This window comes from Pocillopora verrucosa, chromosome 10 (assembly GCF_036669915.1).
Source record: "Pocillopora verrucosa isolate sample1 chromosome 10, ASM3666991v2, whole genome shotgun sequence".
NCBI classification, from domain to species: domain Eukaryota; kingdom Metazoa; phylum Cnidaria; class Anthozoa; order Scleractinia; family Pocilloporidae; genus Pocillopora; species Pocillopora verrucosa.
Genome location: NC_089321.1, coordinates 21,368 through 48,379, shown reverse-complemented (window position 1 = coordinate 48,379; position 27,012 = coordinate 21,368). Strand labels below are relative to the sequence as shown.

General features: G+C 37.0%; 1 protein-coding gene across 1 annotated transcript; it reads left to right on the top strand.

The window, feature by feature from the left end:
- Window positions 1-4,077: 4,077 nt before the first annotated feature.
- LOC136283910 (zinc finger CCCH domain-containing protein 18-like) lies at window positions 4,078-7,407 on the top strand. Its single transcript, XM_066173471.1, has 6 exons — window positions 4,078-4,169; window positions 4,681-6,014; window positions 6,279-6,419; window positions 6,764-6,860; window positions 7,088-7,161; window positions 7,328-7,407. The coding sequence occupies exons 1-6, from the start codon at window positions 4,078-4,080 to the stop codon at window positions 7,405-7,407; spliced, it is 1,818 nt and encodes a 605-aa protein (XP_066029568.1).
- The last annotated feature ends 19,605 nt before the right edge of the window (window positions 7,408-27,012 follow it).

Below are 27,012 nucleotides of genomic sequence, written 5' to 3'. Positions count from 1 at the left end.
CTTGCCTAAAAATGCAGAAAAACTTTGTTTACTTGTCGAAGATTTTTTGAGGTAAAGCAAAGCAAATGTCAACAGTCTTGCTAAGTGGTTACATGTGCACATGTGGCAGTTTGGTTTATATGTGAATCAGTTTTGGTGCTGATGTTGGGGGAACACATTGTAATGGAGACTGAGAGACAATCAGAGTGACTTCAATATATATTCAGAACTTAACCTCACAGAAATAATGACATAATCGATTCAACTTGACCTTTCAAATCTGTGACATGTCAGTCATTCTCATTAATTTAAGCTTGAAACTCTTTCTTGGTGCAGTTGAAGTCTTTTTTGTCAATCACACATGAAGTTTTTTTCTTTGTTGCATAACATTTTATATGTAACACTCTTGTACTGACATTGGTATTGAGGTCATTATACAGTGGCTCCGAAATAAGAAAAACCTTTAGAAGTTTATGCTCATAACTTCCTGTTATTATTGGATGGTTTTTTTTAATTTGTAGTACTTTTGTATGTACATTACTACTGAGATCATTTTGCAGTAGCTTCAAAGTATGAAAAAAACCTGCAATTATTTGTTGGCTACTTATCATATTATTTTTTAATATTCTTTTATGAATGTTGGTTTTGAGATAATTCTACAGTGGCTTCAAAGTATGAAAAGAAAAACCTGTAAGTTAAGTATTAATAAAGTTTGTTGTTGTAAAGTAGGTGATGATCATTGTTGTGTTCATGAGGCCATTTCGATTGAGTGTCGAAATTGAAGTGATCCGTGATTGCCACAGTTTTACTTCACCATTCTCGGTGATTAGGCCAGAAAACTCACCCCAAATGCAAGACTAAGACTAGTCGCTGCTCAATTTTTTCCGCACTTTGGGAAGTTTGCTTAGCTTCACTAATAGTTCTCATTGGCTCCTTGACTGACCCTCGTGATCACATTGGTTTATATCTTTCATCATACTATGAAAATTTACACGACTCAAGTGAGTGTCGAAATTAAAGTGATCCGTGATTGCGACAGTTTTACCTCACCATCCTCAGTGATTGGGCCAGAAAACTCGCCCCAAATGTAGTACTACAACTTAATGAGAGAGATATGTGGGAACTATTAGATGAGCCGGGCTGATTATGTTTCACAAGATGTCTATCGTCCCGTTTTAAAATTACCTTAGCCTATTAAGATTGAAGAGATCTTGACGCAAGTGTTAAAGAAACAAACCAAAGAAATAATGGTTATGACACCAAATATAACAATAACTTTTCGATCGCAAGACAACCAGCTTAACTCACTTGTCATGTGTCGACTTGGCACTCGGAGAGCTCAGATACTCAGATTGTGCTCTGACCCTCCTGTTGGTCGATCAATTCTGATAACAAGTAATGTGATAATCAGGATATGTATGGTACCATACGATACACAGGCCACTATCCACTCAGAGCTTTCACCCCACTTCACAGGTTAGAACTGTTGTGCAAGATTTTAAAAGAAGGAAAATCATAAACGGTAAAAACATTTGCGTAACTGTGTAATCATGGTATTAAAATCACCTGGTTGTTAATTCTACACCGTCACCGAAACGTGGAGGGGGACAGGGGGCAGGAGTTCGGGGGAGCAGGGGGCGGGAGAGGGCGGGAAGCGGGATCTATATGAGGGCGGGAAGCGGGAGCAGAAATAAAGAAGGCGATAGTTTGTTGTTTATTACTGGGTATTATTCAATCAAGAAAACTTACCTAACAAAGTTTTGAAATTTCCATTTAACATCACAGGTGCTTAAAAGAAAATTTTTGAAGCAAGAAATAAATTTGTACTCGGGCTGGAAAAATAGCATTACTTCCGGTGAATTTGGAAATCCCTTCAATTCGATTACGTCATAGGTCATGGGATAGCATGTACACGTCTGGTAAGTTGTAGCTGTCGAAAATCTCTTGCAGAGAAAGCGATTCAGGTTCATACAGGTCAAATGTCGTCAAAGACTATATTAATCGGCCTCAGTATTTTTCGGTGTGGCAACGAGTGCATATCACAAATTACTGAAGATTTTGCCTCCTGGTGCAAACTTAAAACTTTCCGCACAAGTTTAAATAGGATTCCAACCTATCGAGTCTACATCCTCTTTCCCAACCTCTCTTCCTCTCTCGAGAGACGAAGAAAAAGGACCCTGGGAACGAGGCTGTCGGGTCTATTACTTCCTCGCGTGCGTAACATACTGAAGCTAGTATATATACAAGGATCAGAGTAGTTGCGCTTTTTGTCTTGTTAGCCGAGTGAGAGAATGATAAGACCCGTGCTCGTCATCAATAACTGTACGTTTTCTTCGGTCGCTTGATGAACATTTATTTGTGCACCGGGAGCCTGGGGCAGTTGCATTGTCTAGAACCACTTGACAGTGAGCGAAAGCAAATGAATGATCAGCAATTAACCTGAAAACTCCTAGGCTAAACCTCGATAAGCTGACAGCGCGAGCACCTACCACTGCCTCCTCAGGCTTACCGCACATTTCACAAAGATAGAGTTTCACAAGGTCAGTCATTCCATCTTCTTCGCCTCTCAATGGAGATGATGTGTCCACAATCCTCTTTTCCGCCTGAATTGTTAGTTTCCATATCGTTCCAGCGAGTATAACTAACTCGAAATCCGTCAACACACATCCAGAGTCTTTTGGTACTAGGATCTCTAAACAAACTGATCCATATCCATTCATTTGGTGTACGTAGAGAGGGAACGGCTTGTTGCTCAGGTGCTGAATTTCTCGAGGCAAACTTGCATCGAGAATCTAGCACCTGAGCAACAAGCCGTTGCTTCTTTACGTACACCAAATGAATGGATATGGAGCAGCTTGTATACACATCCTAATATCGAACTATTGAACTATAACGATAATGACAATTATCGTTTATTACGGGTTCCACGCTTTAGATACTCCTCTTAAGAAAATCTCTGGAAATACTAAAAACACACGAACGATACGCCTAAAGAGGAGTGAGACCCTACAAAGATTCGGCAACTTTCTGAAAACGCAGTTCACAACGGCAAGTTTCCGGTTTCTCACCATTTATTAATTTAGGTATGTTTGAGTCGAAACATTTTGACAGAAGTCTATTGTAGCTGCTTACCTGAACGCTCGCTGTTCCGATAGACGCTAGACTCCAAAGTCCGTAAATAAAAATAAATTGAACTTATCAATTTGAATAAACTTGTAAATACATTTGGCTGTAAAAAAAGCCTTCAAAAAGTCTTTTGACAGTCTTGAAAATAAGCAATCGAAAAAGTTTTGATAATCAAGAGTTAAAGAAAAATTAAACAAATGTACACTTCAACTAAAGTGTTGATCAGATCACGCACGTCACACATGAATATAAGAAAGGTTACCAAGGCAAGACGGATGGGGAAAATTGTGATTCCAAACAGGAACACCCAAAACTCATACTTTTGCGCCTGGTCTTTGGTGAATTTGTCAATTTTAACTTTATAGCTCCCTTGTAAAAATAAAAAAAGTGAAATTAAAAAGGCCAAGTGGTATTTTAGGAACGATTTTGCAAATAAAAAGACAATTAAAAATAAACGGCATTTGTAATATTCATGTTAGATTCACTTCGTTGTCAAATTTAATGCTGGTGTTCCGAGGAAAATCAACCGAACAACAAAACTTTTCATTTATTTTCATTCCTATATGGCCATCTAGTAAACTGCAAGCAGTTTATTTATTTTTGAAACGGCTCAGAGTTTTTAGGATTTTCTGTTACTATCTAATATTGGCTTTACGTATCGCCATCACGCTTAACTGAACGGGATTTCGCCGTGCACATCAGTATAAAACAATTACGGCTTTTTTCGTTACGGAGGAAGCTTAATATACACAAGTATGACGACTTATCATTTATTTTGAATCAAGTCCTAGCTTTCGTTCCTGTGAAAAATCGAAAGAACTATTTACAGTGGCGCGGTACACTGGAAATGAGACTAGAAGCTATCGTCATGGCTACATGACATCACAATGGATAAACAGAAGATTTTCATTGCTCTGAAACGCATGTGATCGTTTTCAACAAAACGAAGCAATCATGAGTTTTTTGAAGAAAATGCGTGGAAAAAGTCCAAGTAAAAATCATCAAGAATTACAATTGAGAGCTTCGGTTCCTTCTCCGACTGTGGAATGTGCCAAAGACAAATGGTAAGTGGAGAAAAAAAGAGTAGAAAACTCGTCGGGAAAGATTACCGATAACTGTAGGCATGTTAGATATTGGCGCTTTTGGTACGGCAAGAGAATAGAGCGGCCGTTACAAAAGAAAACACGCCAGCAAAAGAAAAAAAAACCAACAGTTTGTTTTTGAGTCTGGGACAAAAACTGAATGACTCCAAGCAATTTACCACTTAACTTGCGCTTTTTTAGTTTCATCGACGCGCGCTAAATCTCAGTTTAAAGAGGCCAATGAAATAATTTTTGGAAATCGCGGATATATGACAGCAATTGAGACTCAGAAAAATGAAACTGAAAACCTCTGATGGACCGATGTGAAGATAACAAGATCCCAAATTTTCGAAACTCTATTTTCAAGGAAGGCTTAGATATAAAGCAAGTTCATAAAGAAAATTGAGTCAAAGTGTTACTTCTTGCTCTTTTAGAGTATTAAGGGAACATTTGGATTACTTAAATTCACCGTACCCTTGTGATTATCTTGCAGTCTCCCTGACAAGAAAGATATCATCAGGGAAGAAAGCAGGAGACTGTCGCGTCCAAGATCCTTAAAGAGTTTCCGAAAGGAAAAGCGCGATGGCGATGTTACCAGTGCTGCTGCCTGTTCGAAGGTGGCCACCACAAAGGTCAATGCTGCTCCACTTGCTCCATTGTCAGGCGTCGTTGGTAACCATGAGAAAAAGAAGGAAGCGAAGGCTGGTGCTGAAACTAAGGGTAATAGTTCTCAGGCGGTTTCGTGTCGCGGCCGCAATAAAACAAGATCAGGACCAACAAAGGTCAAGAGGAAAGCTCCACCTCCACCGCTGCCTCTCTCTGAGAGGCCTTCCGTTTCTCATACCAGTCCATCCCAATCTGGTTTACCTCGTCCTGTTTCAGCCCGTCCCTCTCCTCCAATACCTCCACCGCGTCAACCACGAACTCGTAAGGCGGCTCCACCTCGCCCCCCTCCACCGAATATGAAGCAGCCTGGAAAAAAGAGTGATACCACAAGTGTTAAGAAGAAGGAAAACAAGATGCGCCACTATCCAAAGGATCTAAACCCGTTTGCAAATTCCGACGGTACCACCGATAATGACTGCTCGTCCCAGAACAGTGGGAAGGCCTCCAGCGCTCGTCGCCAAAGACATAAAAGAAGACGGAAGAACTCTAAAAGTGGAGAATACCCGATGGAAAATAATCCATTTAATGATACTGATGAGATGAGCGAGACGCCCTCCAGTACTCGTCCTCAAAGGCGTAGAAGAAAACGGAGAGAATCCATGAATGAGGAATACAAAATGGGAGACATCTCATCCAGTGATACTGATGACATGCGCAACAAGCCCTCCAGTACTCGTGGTCAGAGGCGTAGAGCAAAACGGAAAGAATCGAATGGTGAAAAATGCAAAATGGAACACAATCCATCCAATGATACCGATGAGGAAAATAGTTCGTCAATCTTGGAGTCGACCGATACTTCTGACATGTGGTCTGTTTCTTCATTGGAAGATATTCAGTTTGTGGTGAACACAGCTACAGTAGAAGAGATAAATGTAAAGACTGCGTTACAAGGCTTGGCTGCCAGCAATGAAAAAGACGAACAGGTTGACCGAGAAGCTTCTGGTGACTCAAAGGCCCAGTCATTCCCATCTGATAAGGTCTCTCCTGACGATTTCTCTTTCACAAACAAGGATAATGTTCCTGCAAGTATCGGATCAACAAACCTTGATGCTTCGACTGCTAAAGATTGTTCAAATGTGGGCGAGAGATCGATTATCAAGCAAGTACAACCTTCCGAGGAAGTAATTGCTATGGAAGAGTGCCAGGGTGGAGACAGCTGTGGTAAGTTGTTCTGTAAGCATACCGCAGAATAGATCCTAATGAGCGGAAAGTATTGGAAAACAGTGCGTCTTTATCCACCGAACCGGCGAAGAGAGTCATTAGAAACATTCCCATCTGCGCCCAAGTAAACTTTTATTCTTGACTGTTGCTTGTATTTTGATTGCTCTTAACCAAACAGATTTAATTGGTTCAATATCAACTGTGTATACATTCGCCTGCCCTTTTCATTATTTAAGCACCTGTATTTTCTGATATCTTCTTTAGCTGCCATCGTTAGCAATCAGTTCCCTGAGTTGGCTATTTATGTGGAGACAGAGATTCAGGTTGTCGAACACGAGTCGCTTTCAGTGCACAAGGTGATGGTTAAATTGGAACTGGAGATGAAAGAAGCAGTAGACACTGAAGGTTAGTTTTCTATTTCTTATCTTTGCATGAGTCAATATATAAAAACTAACATATTTGCTACAAACATGCAGAACAGTGATTTTCGAGAGCCACTATCCTGAATCCCTTCAACCGTTCACCTTCGTCAAATAACAGCCGAACTATCCTCTTAGTTGAGAGGAATCTTTCGGGGTTCAAAGTGCTTGGTTTCTCTCACGCATAGCTAAAGAAAAACAGTTTTTCTCCTAGGAAGAGGTAAAGTCTGGAAACAGTTATCCGGGTATACCGTCGCGCCAAATAGAGGGTGATGCATGTAACTAACTAAACACAAATTAAATGCAGCCTTCTTTAATTTCCCCTTTTAGATTGTGAGGCCGAGTTTGAAAGCTTATCACTTGACTGGTTAGCGCTAAATAAGTTCCGTTCTGAACTTGACGAAAGGAAGCAAGACCTTCTCACTCTGTAAGTACATCTTATCCTTATAAAGCTGTTTTAAACCTTGCTCGATAGTTGGGAACAAGTCAATATGCCAAATTATGGTAATACCTATTCAATAACCAGAACGAATGATTTAAATTAACCACATATAAGCACTCCTTTTTTTATTAAGCATTTTAATTCCTTGCATTGTATTTCCATTTGAAAGTTTATCGTATTAAAGCCTTATCTTTCTTCTCTGTTGTTTTTAGTTCCAGACAACAAAACCGGAAAGAGTGTTTGAAGTTCTTACGTCAAGACCTTAAATACCTGTTTGAAGTCAAAGGTGAGAATCAGATTCTATGTTAGTTCTTCAATGTGATAGTACTAAGTTTTCTTTTGTATGATGTTAAACAAGTGTTCTGTTACCAACGCCTGGGTTTTTTTTATGCAATCTTTTATTTTTTTGCTATCGTATGGTGAGTGATGTTTTATAACGTTTTCTGCGGCAGGTTGGAAGAAAACCAAAGAACACAAAGATCAGGAAAAGAATGTCCTGGATCTTATCCTCAACTTGACCAACATGCGCTGAATAACAAACTGCATTAAAAGTAGGAAACTTGTATTTTAATTCAGTTGAAATGCTTTTGGTTCTCTTCTTGTAATCTTACTTTCCATTCTATAATGAGTTTGCCACGGATCATTTGGGTTATGTTGATTTAAGAGACTTTATTATAAATAACAATGACTAATTCTGTTTTTACTTTCCTTTCCTTTTACAGGTTCGATTTCACAACTTTTTCCTTATTTTTGGTCTGGCTTGTATAGTACTGATGTTTGTATATGGCTAAGAACAAGAGATTATAATCTCTTGCTAAAAATCCTTTGTAAATCTATAAATTCTGAGCAGTTTTATTTTTCAATGTAAAGCTCTTTCTCTTAGAGAATCGTTCAGATGTTATCCTTAAATCGTAAGATTATTTTATTTGTCAAACAAATTTTCATGTGACTGCTATGAATAACTACTATGAGTTCAAATAATTTCTATTGTTGTAAAAATTTTCATTTTTTAACGTAAGTAACTATCTTTATCTTTTCTCGTCTTTTTTTTAATTGCTCAGAACTATTTCATGAGTAGAAACACCTCTTTTGTGAATGTAATATCTTAAGTTCAGGGTCACGGACAAAAGATCTAACCAGCCTTCTTTTTATTACGACCCTGTTATCTTTTATTTTGATTACGTTTTATTTCTAAGGTGAAGGTAGATAGATCTAAGGTGAAGTCATAGTTTACGTATTTCAATCCAATGGCTTTGTTTTCTTCCAATCAGATGCGCTGATATAGAATCATTTGTAATGAAAGTGACGTAAGCGGTTACAAGATCACTGCACGTAACTGAATACTTCACCTTTGGCACTGCACACTTTTTTTTTGTTCGTACTTCTCTATTTTTTCTGTTTTTTTTTTTCCGCTTTTTTGTTGATTTTAGGTAGGCAGGTTATATATCTCTAGGTACTTTTATCATTTTTAGGTAATCCGTATTTTCAATTTTGACTTAGGATTTTTTTTAGGTATTTTGTAATTTGGGTTTGGAATCTTTTTTGCAATTTTCTCATCCTCTCCTTTTTTTCTTCTCTTTTATTATTTTGGGTTGTTTTTGTTTCCTTTGCCTTCTTTCTTTCGTTTTTTCTTCCTTTTTTTCTTTTTGAATAACATTGCCCTTTTCCACCACCTGTATTAACAACGATTCGAACGCTGTGGGTTATGTTGGGTGGTTTTCTGGCTGCATGCGTCACTTTTCTTTGCGATCAATCCATATCAGTGCTGATGATTAACCGAATGCTAAGACGTGGAGACTGGGACTCATTGAGTATAACGTCACGCCATTACTTCACCAGGGAAAGGAGTAACGTAATCGCCTTAGGTTTTTTTCTTTCAAATTGACACGAGATAATTTTTGATTCAATTGAGAAAGTTGCCTGTTTTTCATTGCGATTTTTTTCGCTATTTCCTTATCTTACTTTGATTTGTAATAATAATAATAATTTTAAATAAATGTAAATGAAAAAGAAACACGACTTTTCTCAAGTCTTTTACAAAGTCCATCTTCTCACTCTTTTGCTGTTGATTTGCTCATAAAAAAGCAATTTCTCATGTTTCATTATTCCATTAGTCACCATACCCTCACCTCGGTTTGGATTGTTACCCTCATAGGCATTTCAGATTTGAACGATTCATCACCTTGTTTTTACGGTTTTGATGGGAATTGTAGCCATTTTTTTCCAGTTGTGACCGGTTCATAAGGTCAACTGGCCCAGCTCAGATCGACAAGAACTCAGTTGAAACGGTCAGCGATAATAGAAAAAGCCAAACTGTTGACATGACAAAGAACTAGACTTTTTATTACTCAAAAAAAATGTTATTAAGCAGCAGCCAAATAGGAATAACCACATTTTAAAACAGAGTCCCACCGCGCTCTTTAATGTCTCTGCCATTGTTGTGTGCCCGGCGGACATTTATGCAGCTTTGTTCGCTCGAACCTTCGTACATAGTCAACGAAACATGTCAGAAGCGCCATGAAACCACAAGCCTCGGGGCGGAGGATGAGGGGGGTGGGGGGTGGTGTTACCATGCCACCGATTCCAGGTATATTAAAAAACCAAAGAGGTTGATGGTGCAGAATGCGGAAACATTTACGTAAGATAAAAACTGTTCAATTACCTTGGAATTTGCCCAAGATACATAGTAGTGACTTACATTAACCGGGCTTAAATTTGTGGTTTGGGCGTAACTTTAATTTTGATGTTTTAAAACCGTCAACTTTACAAAATTTTTGAGACGATCTCCATTTAAAATAAACCCCGCGTCTCCCCATTCCGTTTTCTTCTATTATCTTTATTCTTATCATCATTACTATTATTACTATTATTATTATTTCTATTATTATTAGTATTATAACTACTATTATCATTATTATTTTGACTTCCATAAATCATTGTGATTTCTGATCGCCAATTTCTTCGTTTGTTAGAAGCAACGAACATTTCCGTGGAGCTTTCAAATACCAATTTTAATTTCGTATTCATTCCAAATTGCGGCGTGGCTAAGAGCTCACTGGTAAGAGCTATTTGTAAGGGCGTCCTCGTATCACTGGAGTAAAACAAAATTGCTATCGTATTGACAAGTTTTTATTCAGTGCCTCTAGTGTTAAAATATCACTTAGTGATTATTACTACAATAGAGCACTCAGGAAGAATTACAATCACAGGAACGTTCGCAGCTCATCTGAAAGGTTCATTTTACGCCCTTAGATAAAGAAAAAAAACAATTTTGGTGTCGCTCTCGTTGAACTGCCCATGGATGTAACTTCTTGACAGCAGACAAGCATAGGATATCACAAGTTCTTGTCTAGTACAATGAATACAGATTTCACTCCAGTCCTCCTTGAGCGTAAGTTAATAGCCAACTTGAAACTCTGATGAAGCTTTATCAAAACACAAGCCTACCTCTCGTTGTCCAGTTTGTGATTCTATCTTTAATTGTATTTTTTAGGGCGGTCTAAGGTGGGAAAGGGAAAAAGTTTACACTATTATGGCTAGGATTGAAGCTTGTTCAGTATTGTTATCACACCTCACATCTCTCCGTACACTGTAAGAATTTGATTTGTTCAAACGAGAGGCTCAGATCGGATGGGGGAGGGGCAAGGGGGAGAGGGTACAAATGCACGCCTTTTTTCAACCAAAGTGTCACCCTTGTATCAGCTGACTGTTAAATATTTCCTTTAGATATAAATAGGAAGAAAACACAAAAAATACAATTACCTAAATCGTTATGAATCGACTTTAAAACCATAATGGAGACAAACGGGTACACCAGTGAAGAAATATAGAGAGGCAGACATTTTTTGTTTTCCAATGCAACTATTTTCCTCATATATCTACTTCTACTTCAACTGTTATGGAGAAATTTCAAGTTATTCCAACCGGCCTCAGTCAATGCAGTGCACTGAGCGCGCGCAACATGCATTGGAAGCAATTATTTTCATGGTAACATGACATCACAATGAACGAAGCAGAAATCCTTGGAGTTCGTCTGAGAGATTTTGTGAGAAGCAGCAATGGCTTGTGTTCTCATACCGTTCCGTCGGGAAAAAGCAAGAGCTGATAATTTTCTAATCACAGCATCTGTTTCGTTACTGAATGTTGAATTACGCAAGAAAAGGTGGTAAGGGACAAGATAAAGTATTTTCTTTCTCTCTTTTCTATTAAGAGTTTAGCCTTCGAAGCTACTTGTCTCACTAGAGTCAGACTCTTTTTTACTTCTCTGATTAGAAAATGATCAAAAGTTAAACTCTGACAAAGCGTACAATTTCAAAAACAATATAAATTTCACTAGGGATTAATTGAATTGAGGAAAAAATATGCGTTTTAGAATTTGGCTGAGTTCGATTTCACTGTTGAATTCCGCGTGAGACTTAAGCAACAGAAACAAAGGGTCTTTTCCCAAACTGAATATTGTTTGCCCTTTGAAGTTGCAAGACTCGGTGAAAAACAAATACTAAGCTAATTGGTATTTTTCACGGCAGTGCTGCAAGAGAAAGTTTTTGATAACGGTCAATCATTAACAGCGAGGGGGAGGGAGGGGTAAGTTTTACTAGTTACCAGTCTTGGCCTTAAGACATCATGGCGGCCGCCTTGAAGATATGATGTACTTCTTTGCCTTTTGTCATATTCCAAAATAACAAAAGATGTAAGTGCATCTCAGACCTTGAATCGTAAAACGTCAATCGTTTATACAAGGGTAGAATCTGCACTGAACAGAAATATGGCTAACTATGGCAACTTTTTCACATTATGCTGACATTCTTGATTTGTTCTTCAATTAGGTTTCCCCACAAGCTTGCAGTTTTTTGGAAAAAAAGGAAAGCGAAATACAGTACAAAGGTAGTCAGTGTAGACTTTGGATCTCTGTTCTTTCTCTCTTAGCTCATTAAACGTTATTGATGTCTTAATCGTCAGTTTGAGTTAAAGAAATATTTCTTGCAATTACTTTTTCTCTCAGCCTGTAGCATGGTTTGGAGGTGTTGAAAATGGTTATCGTGGTGTTCATTTTTGGCCTGAGCCTGATCCAGTAGATGGTAAACTTACTCTCCTCAAGGTAAGTTTTGAACAAAGGCAACATGACGTAGAAATTTGAGGACAGATTTCCTTAAAGTGCCACAGTATTTGGAAACGAAATTTTAGTCCAAAAGAGTTGCCTTCGTCATAGTTTTCTTTTTGAAACCATCGTTTTCGTAAACACGTTATACCTACTTTCTGAAGCCTTCTTTGCTTTTTTCATAGGCTTGCTCCTTCCTCCGATTCAATTTGCGTTACGTTTTAAGAAATTTTGAAATAAAAACAGTCCATCTTAATGTTAAATCTATTATAACTTTCATTGTAAAAGTTCAAAGCACAGCAACTGAAGAGAAAAAAAAATTATGAAACGCTATTGAATCTATGAAACGTTTGAGGACAGATGATTAAATTTAAATTGCCAAAACCATTATATGAACTTTATTTCACAATAACACTTCCTGGAGGTTAAGAGACACTGCAAGATATTCAATATTGCAAGCAAGATATTCAAAACTATCGTCCTATTAGCATTTTGCCTATTCTTTCTAAAGTCTTTGAAAGACACATCTTCAATGCTGTGAACACCTACTTAACAGAAAATTCACTTTTATACCGCTTCCAATCAGGGTTCCGTAAAAACCACTCCACGGATACTGCTTTGTTGTTTCTTCTGGACCAAGTCCTTCTTGACCTTGATAAGAACAACGTCAGCGGCTTAGTTTTTGTGGACTATAGCAAGGCATTCGACTTGATCAATCATGACATTCTCCTGGTAAAGTTAAGATCATATAGATTTCCAGATAATGTTGTAAAGCTATTGCAGAGCTATCTACTCAATCGCAAACAGTGTGTTACTGTAAATAACTCGACTTCGTCACAACTTACGCTAACCAATGGAGTTCCTCAAGGTAGCATATTAGGACCTCTACTGTTTTTAATTTTCGTCAATGATCTTCCCGAAGCTGTTGGATCGGACTCAACTATTCATGCTTACGCGGATGACACCACATTTAAAGCCAGCGCTAATATCGATAATGCACCTTTGGAATTGGAACGACGTCTTCAAGAATACATGGATAAATTAAGTAAATGGTCTAGCGAAAATGGGATGGTCCTAAACGCCGTTAAAACCAATGCATTACTTATCACCGGAAAGAGGCTACATTCATCATTAGCGGATGGCAATCACCTGTCAATAACCCTTGATGGGGCCGAAATAGAACAAGTAACTTCTTATAAATTGCTTGGTGTAACACTCGATCAAGATCTTACATTTAGCGACCACATTTCTAGTCTAAAGGCCAAGCTTTCTCAGCGTATTGGTTTATTGAAGAAGATAAAGAGATACCTTCCAATAAAAGAAAGACTCTTATACTATAACGCCTTGATTAAACCCGTCCTTATGTATGGGAGCATGGTTTGGAATATCTGCGACGCTAAAGAACTCCACTGTCTCCTAAGGTTACAGAAAAGGGCTGCCCGAGTAATTCTTGGAGTTGACTCTTATTCTAGAAGTGTTATAAACTTTAGTAAACTAGGCTGGTTGCCTTTTTTTGATGAAATCAAACTAAATAAGTGTACAATGATTTTTAAGAGCCTTAAAGGCGATGTTCCGATTTACATCAGAGACTTGCTCAAGACGAACAGTTCTGTACACAATAGGTCTACTAGACATGGCAATTTAAATTTAGTGTGTCCCAAATACCTAAGAAATAACGATGGTGGCAAGGCATTCAGTGTTGACGCAGTTAAGTTATGGAACAGCCTTCCCCATAATATCAAAAATAAGCCTAGTATAAAACTATTCAAAACAGCTGTGAAAAAGTATTTTATAAGCTCATATAGAAACCTGGACAACTTTGAAACAATATTAAGCAATAGCACATTATCTAATTTTAATTTTTTATAAATTAATTTTATCTTTCTGAATATTTTTAATATATCCTGCTATTTCTATCATAGAATTTTGTAATTATTTGTATATTTATCTATTTATTAGTATTATTTTGTAATGCTGTATAATCTAGTTAGAGGGCCACAGGTTTGTCAGCTTTTCAGCTGTTACGTGTCCCCCTCTATAAATAAAGTCCTTATTATTATTATTATTATTACTGCACAGGCAAAATTAATAGGGACCTTAACCAGTCAGGAGAGTGATGCCAAGGAAGACAAATTGATTAAAAAATAAATCTAAATTTTTGTTTGGAATTTCCTTAATAGCAGCATGAATGCTTTTACTGTCTCTAACAGTGCCACATCTCAACCTCTGTATAATGTGTGTGAGCCGCATTAAGTTCCATATTGAAAGTGAAATAATTTTCTGTCAGTGTTCTTGTACACAGACCACGTCAAATTTGATTTGACTTCAACATAAAAAAGTTCTAAATGCTAGTGCTTAGCTGTTTTTCTGCTCATTTGGTCTTTTTTTTTTTTTGCCACATCTTCGATTCCATTGTTCTTGTGGTTTGTTCAAGGTCCCTTATATTGTTGTTATCAAGTTTGTTTCTTTATTTTAAAACAATATTTATTTGTATTTGTAGAACTCAGAGGATAAAATGACAGAATATCAGGAAAAGCAGTGGAATATTTACATCTGTAATGTAAGCTTTTCCCTTTCCAATATTATGCAAGCATGTAGTTGCTCTTTGATATTATTTTCACTCCACACAGTTTGGAGTAAATCTGAACACTGTTCATCTTCCTCTTGCTTCTTTGAAATCATTAGGTGTCTCCTAGTGGTTGTCAACAGCTTCTGGCCACTGGCTGTATTGATATCAGCAATTATATTACAGAGATGCCTGGAAAAGTGGATGTTACTGTCACCCTTAAGCCAGCAATCAGGAAAGTTGTTTCTGGTAAAATTGAGTTTGAATTATCATGGATTATCCAGGAAGATGATGGAGTCATTCAGTGAGTATTCTTCAGTAATTTCCATAACTAGTTATTATAATGATCATCTAGCCTATGTTTGGCATTTATAAGTCAGTTACTATTATAATGTTATTTTAGATCCATGAACTTGATCAATAAACTTTCACAGTGAGATATTATTATTATTTTTGCTGCATAATCACAAGGGTCAACTAAAATCTAAAGTTTACTGGCTCAATGGTTTTTATTCATGCAGTTATTATTTGTTTTGTTTAAAAGTAATTGTATTGTGAAATTCCATTAACTCTTTTGCATTACCTTTACAGTCCCACAGATGAAGAGATATGGGAAGAGATAATGCAGGAGGTCAGGGAGGAACAAGCAAGAAGAAAAGCTGAGGGAAAGACAGCAAAATTTAAACCTTTGAAAAAAAGAAGGCAAAGGAAACGTGGCTGCTCAAGTGATACAGACATTGCGACTGAAGAAGACAAGAAGAAAGATAAAAGCAATAAAGTTGGCTGCTCAGGTACAAAAATTGCCGTTGGGGAAGATAAAGAAACTATTGAACAACAAGGTGGCATCTTCCCAAATGCTGAACCTCATCCCTGGCAGCAATACCAAAGTGGGGTCAGGAAAGTTCGGGAGGCAGTCTTCACCTCATCATGCACATCTTAGCCCTGTTTCCCCCCAAACACACCCACCTCCTAGCCAGGGTCTGCCATTAGAGAGTGAAGAGAAAAAAGAGGTGCAGAGTAAAAGGAACCTTCATAAAACTGTCAGGTTTCAAATTGATGAACAGCCTGAGGTATTACATGTTGTTTTACATGATGAAGAAGCACTGGACTCCTTGTCTGTGTTTTCTTCAGAAACTGTTTACAGAGAAACAGTTTTCATAAAGGAAGATGAAGTTGCAACAAAAGAGAAGTGCATTCCCAAGAGAGATGAAAATTCATGTAAGTTCTGTTTTGATTTCCAGCCTCCCATTCCAAATGGAAAGGGGCTTAAATTTGAATACTTTTGATCTGATTCATTTTCAATCAAACAGTTTTATTGTAAGACTCCTTGGAACCTTGAGCTATAAGCACTAAATAAAAATCATAACTTTACATTTTTTTATTCTGAATTACAACTATTTTTGTTGATTATTGATGTTAACTTTTTTGTTCAGCCTCAAGTGGAAGCCAGCTTCACTCAGAGTTGGCCAGTTATGTTGAAGAGGAACTGAAGCTTGTTCAAGATGAATTATTATCTTCGGAAGAAGTCCACTCAAAAGTAAAACTTGAAATGCAGAGAGCCATGTCATCAGGTGGGTGATCCATTTCCAAAATGATAAAGTGAAATAGCTTTGAATTTCAAATCATACAATTAATATGTTGCATTCACTTGTTGAGTCAAATTTTAGAGCAGGCATTCCTTTGTTAAAAAACTTAAGTTAAGTTCTTTTCCCCACTAATGAGTTATAAATCTTTTACTCCAGGATCTTATAAATAATTCTCTTTACTGTCTGCAGTACAATTCTTATGATATTACATCAGTAAATTTGGTATTGAATGGACTAATGCTATTGTTTTGATATTGTAAGGATAAATTCTGTCTTGATCATTCTCAGGAGTGAAAGCATTAAAAATATTAAAAAACAGGTAATCCCCAAACTAGAGATAATGCAAGTTTTTACACTTATTTCAGGTGTTATAAGCCATGCTTAACTTACACAGCTTATACAATGTATTTGTTTAATTTTTTTTCTGTAGACCACAAAGAAGAGTTTGAAAGCTTAAACCAAGGCTGGCTTATATTGGATAGCTTCCATTCCAAAGTGATGAAACGAAAAGACGACCTTCTTGCCCTGTAAGTAATGAAGACTTATTTTAGAAACGAAATAAACATGTCCATTATGACCTAAAATGTAGTCTTACATTGTAATCCATGATCCAAAAACTCTGCACAGGTGCCTATATATGTTTACCAATTGCCTTTGATATGGATAACTGATCTATCTATCATATATTGCTTAATTAGTTCCTCTGGATTCATTTTTGTTATTGTTAATAATAAAAAATGTTAGCAATGGAATGAATAATGTTTCATTTACAGATTGAGAAGTTCCACTGTTTGTCCTTGTTATTTATTTGGGTTTTTCACAGACTGTAGTGGTTCTGCTTAACTAAAGGTTATATTTAGCTTGAGGCAGATTTGATTGATTTTCTGTTTTCCTTTCGCCAATATAGTTACAAAGGAAAAAACATTGAAAATTGTCTTAACTTGCTGTGTTCAGATTTGAGACGTCTTTCAGAAGTGGAAGGTAAGTATTCAGTTGTTTCTCCTCCTTTTTCTCAGTTTCTCAGTTTAGTGTTATTGGGACTGGTTTAGTGAGCCTTGATTCTTAACCCTTTACACCCTAACATCATTCTGTATATATATATATGTGTGTGTGTATATATATATATTTATATATATATATATATATATATATATATATATATATATTTATATATATATATATATACTCCAAACTGTTCTCTTTACATTTCCTAAGGTGCTGATAAGGTGAATTTGTTTAACAACCTTGAGTTTCTTTACATAGTGATCATTTCCTTTATCCTTGTGATATTCTAAAGAGAAATTAGATGCTATTCACTCTTCAGGGCCAAAGGCATAAGCCAAAATATAGATGAAGGAAACAATGTTTTGTATTTTGATTTTAGGGTGGAGGAAAACAGATGAGAACAAAGCTCATGAAAAAAGAGTTGCTGGACTCATTGCTGCAATTCGCCAGGGGAGCCTTCATGCCTAAATAACGGTAAGAAACAGTAATCTTGACTAATTTGAAATGCAAGTTATTAATTGTGGCTCTAACACTTCATATTATTGCAGTCAATATTATATCTTAATTAGTTGAAATTCAAGGCTTATAGCTAATTTAATTTTCAGTGTTTTTGATAACTACAATCTAACAATAAAACGTACTGTCTATAATTCTGTCATATGAAGTGGTGCAGATGTTCTTATGTTGGTTTATTTTCTTTTTGCATTTCAGACTGAAGGAAAATTCATCTATTTTGGAATATTGGTCATTTGTGTTCTGGATTCTTGTGAAAAAATTGTGGCAAGAATTGCCTTTTAATAAGAACATGTTGCTGCTCTTTTTTCAAACAAATTGTTCTCTAATAAGTTCATTTATAACAGTATCTTAAGTATGATTTTTCTAAAAATGATATATGATATTGAGTGCTCTATATTCAGAAAGAATAATTCTTTTGATGAAACTTTTTCTCTCCCCTTTGTAAATAATCCTTTGTAAATAGTCCAAAACATGTTTTGTAAACAGGTCATGGTGCATTCTTGTTTCAATCTTTTAATGGGATTTAAATTTTTAAGAATTAATTTCTTCCTGCAGTTTTTATGAAGCCACTGTAAGTTGTAATAACAGCACATTCCAAATCCTTTTCCTTATTTTGAAATGATGTACTTTAAGTAGTTTTATAAGACAGATCTCTTGTCTTAATTGTAAACAATATTTTGTAACTAGCTCATCTTATGGTTTGTGAAGTTTATCATCTGTACAAAAACACTTTTTTCCTGCGATATCCATGAAGCCACTGTCAAAGTAACACATTCCAAATTATTTTTCTTATTTTCAAAAGATCTACTTTTCAAATAGTAATTCACAGGTAAAAGACCTAATACTCTCTTGTCGATATAACTTGCCTAAAAATGAAGAAAAACTTTGTTTACTTCTTGAAGATTTTTTGAGGTAAAGCAAAGCAAATGTCAACAGTCACGCTAAGTGGTTACATGTGCACAATTGTGGCAGTTTGGTTTATAAGTGAATCAGTATTGTTGCTGATGTTGGGGGAACACATTGTAATGGAGACTGAGAGACAATCAGAGTGACTTCAATATATATTCAGAACTTAACCTCAAAGAAATAATGACATAATCGATTCAACTGGACCTTTCAAATCTGTGACATGTCAGTCTTCATTAATTTAAGCTTGAAACTCTTTCTTGGTGCAGTTGAAGTCTTTTTTGTCAATCACACATGAAGTTTTTTTCTTTGTTGCATAGCATTTTATATGTAAGACTCTTGTACTGACATTGGTTTTGAGGTCATTATGCAGTGGCTCCGAAATAAAAAAAACAGATAAAAGTTTATGCTCATAACTTCCTGTTATTATTGAATGGTTTCTTTTAATTTGTAGTACTTTTGTATGTACATTACTACTGAGATCGTTTTGCAGCGGCTTCAAAGTATGAAAAAACCTGTAATTATTTTCTGGCTACTTATCATATTATTTTTTAATATTCTTTTATGAATGTTGGTTTTGAGATTATTCTACAGTGGCTTCAAAGTATGAAAAGAAAAACCTGTAAGTTAAGTAGTAATAAACTTTGTTGTTGGAAAGTATGTGATGATCATTGTTGTGTTCATGAGGCCATTTCGATTGAGTGTCGAAATTAAAGTGATCCGTGATTGCCACAGTTTTACTTCACCATTCTCGGTGATTAGGCCAGAAAACTCACCCCAAATGCAAGACTAAGACTAGTCGCTGCTCAATTTTTCCCGCGCTTTGGGAAGTTTGCTTAGCTTCACTAATAGTTCTCATTGGCTCCTTGACTGACCCTCGTGGTCACATTGGTTTATATCTTTCATTATACTATGAAAATTTACACGACTCAAGTGAGTGTCGAAATTAAAGTGATCCGTGATTGCGACAGTTTTACCTCACCATCCTCAGTGATTGGGCCAGAAAACTCGCCCCAAATGTAGTACTACAACCTTATGAGAGAGATATGTGGGAACTATTAGATGAGCCGGGCTGATTATATTTTACAAGATGACTATCGTCCCGTTTTAAAATTACCTTAGCCTATTAAGATTGAAGAGATCTTGACGTAAGTGTTAAAAAAACAAACCAAAGAAATAATGGTTATGACACCAAATATAACAATAACTTTTCGATCGCAAGACAACCAGCTTAACTCACTTGTCATGTGTCGACTTGGCACTCGGAGAGCTCAGATACACAGATTGTGCTGTGAGCCTCCTGTTGGTGGATCAATTCTGATAACAAGTAATGTGATAATCAGGATATGTATGGTACCATACGATACACAGGCCACTATCCACTCAGAGCTTTCACCCCACTTCACAGGTTAGAACTGTTGTGCAAGATTTTAAAAGAAGGAAATTCATAAACGATAAAAACATTTGCGTAACTGTGTAATCATGGTATTAAAATCGCCTGGTTGCTAATTCTCCCACCGTCACCAAAACGTGGAGGGGGACAGAGGGCAGGAGCCCGGGAGAACAGGGGGCGGGAAGCGGGATCTACATGAGAGTCTTTTGATACTAGGATGTCTATACAAGCTGATCCATATCCATTCATTTGGTGTACGTAGAGAGGCAACGGCTTGTTGCTCGGGTGCTGAATTTCTTGAGGCAAGCTTGCCTCGAGAATTTAGCACCATTTAAATAATGGTTATATATTGCTATTTGGTTCCTTTGGCGCTCGTCCTGCTATCAAAGCTAACATCCCTTCTCGCTGTAGAAATAGACGTATGTTCCTGGGCTCCAAAGTTGCAAATTGAGAAATGCATGTGACTGACTTTTGAATATCAGAACTAAGTGAAAGATTTAAGATTTAGGATTTTAAGCTATTCTTGTTTTTACCTTCTGTATTTTGACAGTATAACAAATGTTATTACGGATTCCACGCTTTACATACTCCTCTCAAGTAAATCTCTGGAAAAACTAAAAACACACGAACGATACACCTAAAGAGGAGTGAGACCCAACAAAGATTCGGCAACTTTCTGAAAACGCAGTTCACAACGGCAAGTTTCAGGTTTCTCACCATTTATTCATCTAGGTATGTTTGAGTCGAAATATTTTGACAGAAGTCTATTGTAGCTGGTTACCTGAACGCTCGCTGTTCCGATAGAGGCTAGACTCCAAAGTCCGTAAATAAAAATAAATTGAACTTATCAATTTGAATAAACTTGTAAATACATTTGGCTTTAAAAAAAAGGCCTTCAAAAAGTCTTTTGACAGTCTTGAAAATAAGCAATCGAAAAAGTTTTGATAATCAAGAGTTATAGAAAAACTAAACAAATGTACACGTCAACCACAGTGTTAACAGATCACGCACGTCACACATGAATATAAGAAAGGTTACCAAGGCAGGATGGATGGGGAAAATTGCAATTCCAAAAAGGAACACCCAAAACTCACACTTCTGCGCCTGGTCTTTGGTGAGTTTGGCAATTATAACTTTGTGAAGTTTATATGAAATAATTCATATTTGTACTGCGGTTGTAGATGAAAGTGAAATGTGATCATCGCAGTAAATTTTCCAATTTAAGCAATTGGAAAGAAGAAGCCTGAAAAAAATCAGGGCTTCAATGGGATTCGAACCCGTGACCTCCGCGATACCGGTGCGATGCTCTACCAACTGAGCTATGAAGCCACACATTGGGAGCGAGGTCAATTTATTGAGTTCATATCTTCCCGTGCAGTGAAATGATGTGAAGTTTATATGAAATAATTCATATTTGTACTGCGGTTGTAGATGAAAGTGAAATGTGATCATCGCAGTAAATTTTCCAATTTAAGCAATTGGAAAGAAGAAGCCTGAAAAAAATCAGGGCTTCAATGGGATTCGAACCCGTGACCTCCGCGATACCGGTGCGATGCTCTACCAACTGAGCTATGAAGCCACACATTGGGAGCGAGGTCAATTTATTGAGTTCATATCTTCCCGTGCAGTGAAATGATGTGAAGTTTATATGAAATAATTCATATTTGTACTGCGGTTGTAGATGAAAGTGAAATGTGATCATCGCAGTAAATTTTCCAATTTAAGCAATTGGAAAGAAGAAGCCTGAAAAAAATCAGGGCTTCAATGGGATTCGAACCCGTGACCTCCGCGATACCGGTGCGATGCTCTACCAACTGAGCTATGAAGCCACACATTGGGAGCGATTATTGACCTCGCTCCCAATGTGTGGCTTCATAGCTCAGTTGGTAGAGCATCGCACCGGTATCGCGGAGGTCACGGGTTCGAATCCCATTGAAGCCCTGATTTTTTTCAGGCTTCTTCTTTCCAATTGCTTAAATTGGAAAATTTACTGCGATGATCACATTTCACTTTCAATTATAACTTTATAGCTCCCTTGTAAAAATTAAAAAAAGGGAAATTAAAAAGGCCAAGTGGTATTTTAGGAACGATTTTGCAAATAAAACGACAATTAAAAAAAAAACGGCATTTGTAATATCCATGCTAGATTCACTTCGCTGTCAAATTTAATGCTGGTTTTCCGAGGAAAATCAACCGAACAACAAAACTTTTCATTTATTTTCATTCCTATATGGCCAACTAGTAAACTGCAAGCAGTTTATTTATCTTTGAAACGTTTCAGAGTTTTTACGTGATTTTCTGTTAGTATCTAATATTGGCTTTACGCATCGTCATCACGCATAACTGAACGGTATTTCGGTGTGCACATCAGTATAAAACAATTACGGCTTTTTTCATTACGGAGGAAGCTTGATATACAGAAGTATGACGATTTATCATTTATTTTGAATCAAGTCATAGCTGTCGTTCCTGTGAAAAATCAAAAAAACTATTCACTTTGGCGCGGTACACTGGGAATGAGACTAGAAGCTATCGTCATGGCTACATGACATCACAATGGATAACCAGAAGATTTTCATTCCTCTGAAACGCATGTGATCGTTTTCAACAAAAGGAAGCAATCATGAGTTTTTTGCAGAAAATGCGTGGAAAAAGTTCAAGTAAAAATCATCAAGAATTACAATTGAGAGCTTCGGTTCGTTCTCCGACTGTGGAATGTGCCAAAGACAAATGGTAAGTGGAGAAAAAAAAAGTAGAAAACTCATCGGGAAAGATCACCGATAAATGTAGGCATGTTAGATTTAGGTGGGGTTTCTTTTTTCTATTTGCGCTTTTAGTACGGCAAGAGAATAAAGCAGCCGTTACAAAAGAAAACACGCAAAAGAAAAAAAAACCAACAGTTTGTTTTTAAGTCTGGGACAAAAACTGAATGACTCCAAGCAATTTACCACTTAACTTGCGCTTTTTTAGTTTCATCGACGCGCGCTAAATCTCAGTTTAAAGAGGCCAATGAGGTGATTTTTGGAAATCGCGATGATATGAAGGCAATTGAGACTCAGAAAAATGAAACTGCAAACCTCTGATAGACTGATGTTAGAGATAACAAGATCCCAAATTTTCGAAACTCCATTTTCAAAGAAGGCTTAGATGTAAAGCAAGTTCGTAAAAAATTGAGTCAAAGTATTACTTCTTGCTCTTTTAGAGTATTAAGGGAACATTTTTATTACTTGAATTCACTGTACCCTTGTGATTATCTTGCAGTCCCCCACACAAGAAAGATATCATCAGGGAAGAAAGTAGGAGACTTTCGCGTCCAAGATCCTTAAAGAGTTTCCGAAAGGAAAAGCGCGATAGCGATGTTACCAGTGCTGCTGCCTGTTCGAAGGTGGCCACCACAAAGGTCAATGCTGCTCCACTTGCTCCATTGTCAGGCGTCGTTGGTAACCATGACAAAAAGAAGGAAGCGAAAGCTGGTGCTGACACTAAGGGTAATAGTTCTCAGGCAGTTTCGTGTCGAGGCCGCAATAAAACAAGATCAGGACCAACAAAGGTCAAAAGGAAAGCTCCACCTCCACCGCTGCCTCCCTCTAAGAGGCCTTCCGTTTCTTATACCAGTCTATCTCAATCTGGTTTACCTCGTCCTGTTTCAGCCTGTCCCTCTCCTCCGATACCTCCACTGCGTCAACCACGAATTCGTAAGGCGGCTCCACCTCGCCCCCCTCTACCGAATATGAAGCAGCCTCGAGAAAAGAGTGATACCACAAGTGTTAAGAAGAACGAAAACGAGATGCGCCACTATCCAAAGGATCTAAACCCGTTTGCAAATTCCAACGGTACCACCGATAATGACTGCTCGTCCCAGAACAGCGGGAAGGCCTCCAGCGCTCGTCGCCAAAGGCATAAAAGAAGACAGAAGAACTCTAAAAGTGGAGAATGCCCGATGGAAAATAATCCATTTAATGATACTGATGAGATGAGCGAGACGTCCTCCTGTACTCGTCGTCAAAGGCGTAGAAGAAAACGGAGAGAATCCATGAATGAGGAATACAAAATGGGAAACATCTCATCCAGTGATGCTGATGACATGCGCAACAAGCCCTCCAGTACTCCTGGTCGAAGGCGGCGAACAAAACGGAAAGAATCGAATGGTGAAAAATACAAAATGGAACACAATCCATCAAATGATACCGATGAGGAAAATAGTTCGTCAATCTTGGAGTCGACCGATACTTCTGACATGTGGTCTGTTTCTTCATTGGAAGATATTCAGTTTGTGGTGAACACAGCTACAGTAGAAGAAATAAATGTAAAGACTGCACTGCAAGGCTTGGCTGCCAGCAATGAAAAAGACGAACAGGTTGACCGAGAAGCTTCTGGTGACTCAAAGGCCCAGTCATTCCCATCTGATAAGGAGGTCTCTCCTGACGATCTCCCTTCCACAAACAAGGATAATTTTCCTGTAAGTATGGGATCAACAAACCTTGATGCTTCGACTGCTAAAGATTGTTCAAATGTAGGCGAGAGATCAATTATCAAGCAAGTACAACCTTCCGAGGAAGTAATTGCTATGGAAGAGTGCCAGGATGGAGACGGCTGTGGTAAGTTGTTCTGTAAGCATACCACAGAATAGATCCTAATGAGCGGAAAGTATTGGAAAACAGTGCATCTTTATCCACTGAACCGGCGAAGAGAGTCATTAGAAACATTCCCATCTGCGCCCAAGTAAACCTTTATTCTTGACTGTTGCTTGTATTTTGATTGCTCTTAACCAAATAGATTTAATTGGTTCAATATCAACTTAAACAGAATGTGTATACATTCGCCTGCCCTTTTCATTATTTAAGCACGTGTATTTTCTGAAATCTTCTTTAGCTGCCATCGTAAGCAATCAGTTCCCTGAGTTGGCTATTTATGTGGAGACAGAGATTCAGGTTGTCGAACACGAGTCGCTTTCATTGCACAAGGTGATGGTTAAATTGGAACAGGAGATGAAAGAAGCAGTAGACACTGAAGGTTAGTTTTCTATTTTTTACCTTTGCATGAGTCAATATATAAAAACTAACATATTTGCTACAAACATGCAGAACAGTGATTTTCGAGAGCCACTATCCTGAATCCCTAGCTTCGAACCTTTTCAACCGTTCACCTTCGTCAAATAACAGCCGAACTATCCTGTTAGTTGAGAGGAATCTTTCGGGGTTCAAAGTGCTTGGTTTCTCTCACCCAACGCTAAAGAAAAACAGTTTTTCTCCAAAGAAGAGGTAAAGTCTGGAAACAATTATCCGGGTATACCGTCGCGCCAAATAGAGGGTGATGCATGTAACTAACTAAACACAAATTAAATGCAGCCTTCTTTAATTTCCCCTTTTAGATTGTGAGGCCGAGTTTGAAAGCTTATCACTTGACTGGTTAGCGCTAAATAAGTTCCGTTCTGAACTTGACGAAAGGAAACAAGACCTTCTCACTCTGTTAGTACATCTTATCCTTATAAAGCTGTTTTAAACCTTGCTCGATAGTTGGGAACAAGTCAATATGCCAAATTATGGTAATACATATTCAATAACCAGAACGAATGATTTAAATTAACCACATATAAGCACTCCTTTTTTATTAAGCATTTTAATTCCTTGCATTGTATTTCCATTTGAAAGTTTATCGTATTAAAGCCTTATCTTTCGTCTCTGTTGTTTTTAGTTCCAGACAACAAAACCGGAAAGAGTGTTTGAAGTTCTTACGTCAGGACCTTAAATACCTTTTTGAAGTCAAAGGTGAGAATCAGTTTCGTTATTTCTTCAATGTGATAATGCTAAATTTTTTTTGTATGATGTTAAACAAGTGTTCTGTTACCAACGCCTGGGTTTTTTTTTATGCAATCTTTTATTTTTTTGCTATCGTATGGTGAGTGATGTTTTATAACGTTTTCTGCGGCAGGTTGGAAGAAAACCAAAGAACACAAAGATCGGGAAAAGAATGTCCTGGATCTTATCCTCAACTTGACCAACATGGCCTGAATAATAAACTGCATTAAAAGTAGGAAACTTGTATTTTAATTCAGTTGAAATGCTTTGGTTCTCTTTTTGTTATCTTACTTTCCATTCTATAATGAGTTTGCCACGGATCATTTGGGTTATGTTGATTTAAGAGACTTTATTATAAATAACAATGACTAATTCTGTTTTTACTTTCCTTTCCTTTTACAGGTTCGATTTCACAACTTTTTCCTTATTTTTGGTCTGGCTTGTATAGTACTGATGTTTGTATATAGCTAAGAACAAGAGATTATAATCTCTTGCTAAAAATCCTTTGTAAATCTATAAATTCTGAGCAGTTTTATTTTTCAATGTAAAGCTCTTTCTCTTAGAGAATCATTCAGATGTTATCCTTGAATCATGAGATTACTTTATTTGTCAAACAAATTTTCATGTGACTACTATGAATAACTACTATGAATTCAAATAATTTCTATTGTTGTAAAAATTTTCATTTTTTAACGTAAGTAACTATCTTACAGTTCTAGGCAATTTAAAAAAAGATGAGAAAAGATAAAGATCTTTGTCTTTTCTCGTCTTTTTTCAAATTGCTTAGAACTATTTCATGAGTATAAACACCTCTTTTGTGAATGTAATATCTTAAGTTCAGGGTCACGGACAAAATATCTAACCAGATTTCTTTTCATTACGACCCTGTTATCTTTTATTTTGATTACGTTTTATTTCAAAGGTGAAGGTAGATAGATCTAAGGTAAAGTCATAGTTTACGTATTTCAATTCAATGGCTTTGTTTTCTTCCAATCAGATGCGCTGATATAAAATCATTTGTAATGAAAGTGACGTAAGCGGTTACAAAATCACTGCACGTAACTGAATACTTCACCTTTGGCACTGCACACTTTTTTTTTGTTCGTACTTCTCTTTTTTTTTTCTGTTGTTTTTTTTCGCTTTTTTGTTTGATTTAGTTAGGTAGGTTATGCATCTCTAGGTACTCATTCTTAGGTAATCCGTATTTTCAATTTTAACTTAGGTTTTTTTTAAGTATTTTGTAATTTGGGTTTGGAATCTTTTTTGCAA